At 37.6% G+C, this 8,152-nt stretch overlaps 1 protein-coding gene across 1 annotated transcript; it reads right to left on the bottom strand.

Moving 5' to 3' along the window:
- Positions 1–491: 491 nt before the first annotated feature.
- Positions 492–4,527, bottom strand: LOC134668956 (transcription initiation factor IIA subunit 1). Its single transcript, XM_063526465.1, has one exon. The coding sequence runs from the start codon at positions 4,193–4,195 to the stop codon at positions 3,167–3,169; it is 1,029 nt and encodes a 342-aa protein (XP_063382535.1). The 5' UTR covers positions 4,196–4,527; the 3' UTR covers positions 492–3,166.
- Positions 4,528–8,152: the final 3,625 nt, after the last annotated feature.

The raw sequence follows: 8,152 nt of genomic DNA, 5'->3' as shown, positions 1-8,152 counted from the left end.
TGCCCCTTTTCCTATGAGATTTGGCATCCAGGGCATGAAAATCCATTAAAAAAAACAAAAAATTGACAATATTCTAGACATTAACAGGGCAAGCTATGCTGGCGCCATCTGCTAAATACTTCTACCGGCCAACCCCATTAGAGTAAAAACTATATGAATAGTAGGTAATTATTAACATATTAAATTATTTTTAAGGTCTTATGTTTAGATTCAGGTTTATGACCGGTTGCGAGTTCTAACTATAGTCCGATTACGTAACGTTACAAAGCTATTCATTATGAAGCAAATAGTAAGGTGGAATAGTAATTCCGAAAATTAGATGAAAATGACCCAAAATTCCATCATAATAAGAGTCCGTTTTTGGAATTATCCAACAGTTTTCGACATTCGTAATTACTCGAATATACCTTATGGCAAACTATTCGGGCACCTACTAAATTGTGATGGAGGTCTCAGACCTTCTAGAATATTTTAAATAAATAAGAGAGGAGTAATGTAACATATTTTTATTATAATTACAATTTCGTCCAAAATTTCAATCATCACAAACCGTAAGAAACTTAAATGAGAACTAAGTTGATGCATTATTTTATCTACAAAATTTGAACAGAACAACACATACTTACAAAGAACACCTTCCGAAATAGGTACCTATTGTTTAACCCACCTATTAAATTAACAATAAAATTAGATACTATTGATCATATCACAATATAAACTAAAAAACTAAAGGGTTTTTTTACACTCCTTAATTTTATGTAATAATTTGTTTGTAGATATCGAATCTGGACCCCATTTTATGAAGCTAAAACTTACAATTTTATAAGTCTGAAACCGCAACACTGTTCAAATGGCTTGACTCCATTGGTCAAGCGCGTGTTAATCACCGGTTTTCATTAGTGATCCAAGACTCGAGCCCTGTGAGCCTTTTTTTAGGGCTCGCCTCATCTCTTTTGTTTAATTAGTAAAATAGGGTTTTAGCCTTTTGGGCGTCAAGAGATGAGGCGAGCCCTAAAAAAAGAGCTAACAGGACTCGAGTCTTTTGGATCACTAGTTTTCATCCGTAAAATTGTAACTTGGAGCTTATTAAACATGCCTCAAGCCTTACTGTGGAAATCGAAATTAGAATCTTAGATTGTTTGCCATTCCACAGATAACACAAATATTAAGGGATCTTGCACACTCATGAATACATGACCTGAAAGTCTACGGTTCATGAAATAATTCAGACAAATCTCTAAACGTTCAGATCATGAATTCATGTATGTTTTGACACAAGACACACCCTTAAAAACCAGACAATTACTCAGTTTTAAAAGTAAACTCAATATGTGTACTTAGTTACATAATAGACAAAAAGTTTATGCAAAGCAAACATTCTGATGTTTTTGATAAATTAGTAGATTTGTTAGACCAAAATAAACAAAACTGTAATATCCCAATAGAGATTAAATTTAAAGTACATAAGATTAATTATATTTACTTAGGTTTAATTGAAGATGTTCTGAAGAATCTCTAATTACAGAAACATATCACCTAATAACAATGGAACCCATAAAAATGTACATTTTAGTTACTTACAGTAAACAAATTTCCTTTTGTGAAATGCAGTAATTTTTACATTCTTTAGTAGGCTCAGGGTCTACTTTGTATAATAAATTCATATGCCAAGGATGTATACAGATATTTGGGTTTGTTCGCAAAGGAAATATACTAATTTAACTTTTTTTAACTATGTATAATTGTGGTCACACAATGGAATGAGATATCTACAAATATTAAAACCAGTAGTCTGACATTTTGTACTGCGCTGCAGCGCTGCACAGCTAGTACAAGGAACACTACAACCCATGTTGCGCATGTGATAAACTACTTTTTCCTTCATATTTGTATTGACACATTCACTGTCCAATCTGTCCATGCCCCGAATATCGAAGCAGTAAGGTTAACAATTCAGATTGGGACATTGGACATGTGAGATGAATCAATCAGAGCAGTCTTTCTTCCAAGTCACATGTGTCACATTGTTTCTTGTGCTATCTTTGCTAGTCACATTATTGCAAAAAAAAATGATTTAAACATAAGGAATTATATATGTACCAGTTGAAAATTTGGAAATATCACACATTAGGTCGGTGTAGCTTGTTAACCACCGCAAGTAGCTTGTAATAAAAATAGTTTGTTTTTCTTGAATGCCAGTTAGCTTCACTAAATTATGCAGTATTACATTATTTATATTTATTTATAAATTCAGCTCTTAAATACTTTTGTTATGGCACAAGAGTGATCGGGATATTCTGGTTACACATGGTGATAAGAAAACAAAGCTCAAGTCTCAAAATATTACTAGGGATTACTGCATGTAATAAAAAATATTTGTTTGAATTTGAACTTTAATAGCTGTCAATAGAGTTGAAAATCATATCCAATGTAATCCCAATAAGGCCTTGTTTACCCTATGGGTTGGAAGGTCAGAAGGCAGTCGCTTTGGGAAAACTAGTGCCTACGCCAATTCTTAGGATTAGTTGTCAAGCAGGCCCCAGGCTCCCATGAGCCGTGGCAAAATGCCGGGACAACACGGGGAAGAAGAAGATTTGAATAACATATCTGCCATATTTGGCTTTGTATGTGGTAAAGGGTTAATTAGTGAAGCTAATATAGCAAAATAAAATTATTATAATTAAATATCCTGTGTGTAAGGATATTCTTATTAATTTTTCTTCAACCAATACCCTGAATTACGAATCTCAAATTATTAATTTCCGGACTTTGCATTTTAGCAAATAAAATTCTATCATAACACTTTCTTTAAAATTAAAATAAATTTATACCAAATGACTGTTGTGAGTGAATCATAAAACAATAACATTGTGACTAAATATTGAAAAGATTATGTAGGTATTTAAAATATTTTCTCTTGGCAAATAACATTTAGGCAGAAATTATTATAATGATCTAAATGGGTAATAAATGAGTAACCTGGCCAACCATCATAACCATCCCTGATAAAAGCCAAAATGCGCACTATTAACCTCATGAGATATAATTTTATATACTATAGATCACCACTTGCCATTAAACATTTTCATTTGGTAAGAATTATTCTAGTCATGAGACACCTTACACATTAAAATACACACAACTTGTATTTTAGGTAAGAGAAATCTCACCACTCCGCGTCTCCGTTGGCTTTTTGAAAGACATAATCTTTACCAGCTAAATTCATAATCCCGTCTTTTAAGTAAAACTTCCACTTGTTGCGGCTGCGAGTAATTTTGTCATACTGACATACAACAACATTATCTGTATCAAACATGTCGCCTGGCTCTTCATCAGACACATCGTCGCCCGAGTTGAGGGGCTCCTCTTCAGCACCACCATCCTCATCCCGCTCCTCCTCCTCCTCCTCTGCTGGCTCTTCTCCGGATTCCTCATCATCATCATCATCCCCTGCTGCATCATCTGAGCCCTCACCTCCATTTGAGCCTTCATCATCTGAAGAATCCAGTGCACCATCAAGGGAAAATGGGGCTGCACCACTCCTGCCTCCCCCTCCACCATCAAACTCATTTTGTTGCGCTGCTAGAGCAGAATTAATATGTTGCTGAAGAAGAGTTGCAGCTAGTGGCTGAGGTAAACTAATTGTAGCATTGATTATGGGCCCAGTCAATACCTGATGAAGCTTGTTACCATTTAGAGCAGAGGCTGGAATTTGAATAGTAAAAGAACGTGGTTGCGATCCGGGGACACCAGGCTGCGCCGGAAGCGTCAATTGCACTGGAACTTTATTGCTGGGGTCTAAAACGTGAGGATGTGTGCCGGCCAAGTTGGGGCCTGGTGCTCCATGCTCTGCGCCTGAACTTTGATGGCTCGAGCTCTGCGCCATATGCGCATCCGGAATACGTTTTTGTATCGCATTGCTCCCATTTGCTTTTTGAAAATTTTGTAACACTGGTGGCGGTGGCATCGCCGGTTCCAATGGAGGCGGGTCCAACGCGCCACTGTCAGTCAATTTGGTCTTCCATAACTGTTTTAACTCCTGCAGCACTTGCTCATCCACACCGTCATCTAAGAAACAGTCGCGCACTCCGGCTATAACGTCATCTACTACGGTATTGTAAAGTTTAATAACGGACAGTTGACTCGACGTCATCTTGATATAATTGGTGTACTCAGAGTTGTGTACTGGTATCATTCGTGATGCATAAGAACTATTGTACGCTCACAACGATAATAGCTTTCCTATCGAAAAATGCGTATTAACTTTCGGATTCACATCTCAATGTCAAGCGACACGGCAATCCACACAGCCATTATGACGAAACGATTACAATTTCATATCCAGTTCACTAGGGATCAAAATCTCACGATTACTAATAAGTAAAACGTTCGGGTTTAGTCCACTCCATATCTATAAGATTTCCAAGAAAATATTTAACACTAAATTTGACAATTCACCACTAAACATAACCTACAAACGAAAAGCAGAATTTGCCAGAGTACGAATATTGTCTCTGGTCACAGAGGCCATTGATATTGCACGAGTGTACTACGCATGCGCGATTACAGCGCCACCAGCGCGCGCCGAATATCGCGACATGTTAACTAAAAAATATCTATTTATAATTTTATTGTATTCAAAAATTTCTAGTAATCGGTTAATTTGCCATATTAAATCATCATAAAAAAATAAATTCATCAAATAGATTCATTAGATAGAATACTAGTGTTGTCAGTAAAATAAAAAAAAGTTAAACGTCAAGTCAAAATAGAGTATAAAGGCCGTAACACACTATCGCACCGTACGCGACCTTGGCGCGTCGCACTCATGTGAGAGCGAGAAACAGATATCTCTTTCTGGGTGTTAACACTTTAATAATGTATAGTAACTTTAAAATTCTTGAATTTATTTGCAAGACAAATCGAACATTGAACAATATTCACTTTTTACTGATTGGACATGTACTTGTAATACAATGAAATGTAGGTACCTAACAATATTAAAGTGATAATTGTGATAGACGTAAGTACCTAGGTATTTATGTGAGATTCTACTTATGTATTGAAAAGCAATTTTGTGCGAAGTAAAAGATACCGAATAACTGTAATAGCCGTAACACACTACCGCACTGCACCAAGGTCACATTGCGCCGCACCCATAAATGAGAGCAAGAAAGAGATATTTCTTTCTCGTTCTCACTTATGGGTGCGGCGTGCCAAGGTCGCGGTGCGATGCGGTAGTTTAAAAGTCAATTCTGCCATTTCTCCCAGGCAATATAAGAAAACAACTCAAAATTTGCATTTGATTATTTTGCCTCACATGTGAATAAAATGCAACTTTGCTATCAGTTTTTAAAGATGACAGAGGGGAACAGAAGGCCTGCCGCGTGCCGCGAAAACCGCAGTTCGCAAGTAGCGGGCAAGTGGTATAGCAAACTTTCTAGTTTCGTTGCTCTTGAAGTTGAAACATAGAATAATATGTACCTCAATGTTAGAAGCTGAAAATTTGAATACGGTATAGCGATCCTAATAACAACATAAAATAATTTGGCCAAGCCCGAGATAGCTCGAGGCATTTAGTGTTCCGTACGGCTACCATCAGTTTGGAATTGACATAAACGATATCGTGAACGTAATTTACTTCCTATAGGTATATCTCTTTCGCACTAATATGTCAGTACGAGCGAGATGCATAGAAAGTAAATTACGTTCACGCCCACGGTAGCGTTTATGTCAATGCCAAACTGATGGTAGCCGTACCGCTCGCATCGTTACATTTTACAGAGGTTGTTTGCCTGTTTTTAGGATACCGTATTCAACTACACACACAGAACAATAGTACAAAGTGTCTGAGTGCGAAGGCCGAAGGCCGAGCTTTAGCAAAATGTCATCGCTTTAGCACAGAGCAATAGTACAAGTGTCTAAATGTGAAGGCCAAAGGCCGACCTCCGTGTAGCCCGAAGGCCCGAAGCGTCCAGGATGTCAGTGCTTTAACACAGAACAATAGTACAAGTGTCTAAATGCGAAAGCCGAAGGCCGAGCTCCGCGTAGGGCCGAAGGCCCGAAGCGTCCAGGATGTTAGTACTTAAACACAGAACAATAGTATAAGTATCTAAATGCGAAGGCCGAAGGCCGAGCTCCGCGTAGGGCCGAAGGCCCGAAGCGTCCAGGCTGTCAGTTCTGTGTTTAACCACTGACTTCGGCCCTACGCGGAGCTCGGCCTCCGGCCGTCGCATTTAGACACTTGTGTTAATTACCTGTGTTTAGAACTGACCTCCTGGATGCTTCGGGCTTTCGGCCTAATGCGACTTCAGCCTTTGGATCTTGCGACTTAGACACTTGTACTTAAAAATACTTGGAAAAGTTACGGGAGGCGCGCGTCTGTCGGACGCTTCGGATCTTCGAATCGCTCCTTCGGCCTTTGCATTTAGTTAGATTCTTGTACTATTGCTTTGTGTTTGAATACCGAAGTCGAGCATCTCGCGAATGCTTGATGTATTATAATAATTTAGAGTAAGGCCAAGCGCGCACCACGATTTTTTGTCCTGCGATAATTTTGTCGCAGAAATGCAACGTATGTGTTTATATGTTAGTGCGCGCATATGCGACAAAAAAATCGCTGCGATTTTAAAATTGTGATTTGACACATTTTTCCGCGATTGTTCGCGACGCGATTGTCGCAAAGTGAATTGCAGCATGCGGAGTTGTATGGCCCCGCGCGCACTATGATAATAAAATCGCACCCCGGCCGGACCTCAGTCGGCATTTCGCTCTCCAAACCCCAACATCTCGGCACCTGCATCTCCAATGGAGTCTCAAAATGAGACGCTAGATGTTGACCATTTAATTATGGAAATAGACGGGGATCACCTTTGTGTTATAAATGCTCAAAGTCATACAGCAATCGCATATTAAAGACACGTTTCATGACAAGCGACTGGTACGAAATCCATGTTGAGAATGAACAAATCGTCGACTTTTTCATCGCAGTGCGCGCAGTGAATTTTCTGCGATATATTACAGCGCGATTCTAAAATCGTGTCGCAAAAATTAAAATCGTGGTGCGTGCTTGGCCTATAATACCTTAAATGTATACTCCTTCAATTTGAATTTAGAACTCATTTTTTTTTTTAATTTGATTTTGTTTCTAGTTTTATGACTTCTATGCCATATATATAGACTTTAATATTATTTAGAACTGCTAAAAACAAGATCGGCTTACTTTAAATATTTCGTCAATTTTACCTTTGTTTCTAAAAACTGTGATTTTTAACTGTCATATACTATTAATGTCTTCCAAAATTATTTTCTCGTAACAGGACTGAGGGGCTACCGCGAAAACCGAAATTCGCAATTTGCGGGGATCTTTCTCTTTTACTCCAATGAAGGCGTAATTAGAGTGACAGAGAAAAATGCTCGCAATTTGCGAACTTCTATTTTCGCGGTTATAGCCCTGAATCTTGTTGCTCACCGATCCGTTCAAAAATATAGGTACATAAGTACTGAATATAATTAATAGATATTATAATTATACAATTAATACAGAAATGTAATGGTACTTAATGAAAAGGAATATTGTGTATATTGTTTCGACGAATCAGATACTCTCAATAAAATCTATATATGAGGAAAAGCTGTTCATAAATATTAAATGACTTTATTATCTCTATACGCCTTACTAACTCTATGTGTCCTATTGTGAAAAAAAAAACACAACGACAGTCAAGAACGGAATTCTTAATTTGAATTTTTCAGAATTTTGAGATGCCTAGTCCATTGGTTGGAAAGCCCGTTCGAAATTTAAACTTATTTGCAATATAATAAGGTCGTATTTTGTAGATCTCTCTCATACTTATAGTAGGCTATTGAGATAAAATTAAATATCCCACTCCCAATCCCAATCCCAAAATAAGCAAGCAGAATTAAACTTTGTGTCAAAAATATAAGTCATTAATTTCAATGCCAATAAAATTACTGCCTAATATGAATTGACCAGTGTAAGCATCAGTTAGCTAGCCCTAAGCAACCAAAGGTCAAGCTGCAGTTGAAAAACTAATAAAGATAAAGTTAAGCTGATAATTTTCCCGCCGTCTCCATGCTTCTTTAAGTTGGGTATTGACTGGTCAGCTGCCTGTAAGCTATATTGCAGTCT

Source organism: Cydia fagiglandana, chromosome 11, assembly GCF_963556715.1.
Source record: "Cydia fagiglandana chromosome 11, ilCydFagi1.1, whole genome shotgun sequence".
Taxonomy (NCBI): Eukaryota; Metazoa; Arthropoda; class Insecta; order Lepidoptera; family Tortricidae; genus Cydia; species Cydia fagiglandana.
This window is presented reverse-complemented; position numbering and strand designations above follow the sequence as displayed.

Bases quoted from the DNA above. Each gene is read 5' to 3' on its own strand.
- LOC134668956 (XM_063526465.1), bottom strand. From the start codon at position 4,195: ATGATACCAGTACACAACTCTGAGTACACCAATTATATCAAGATGACG.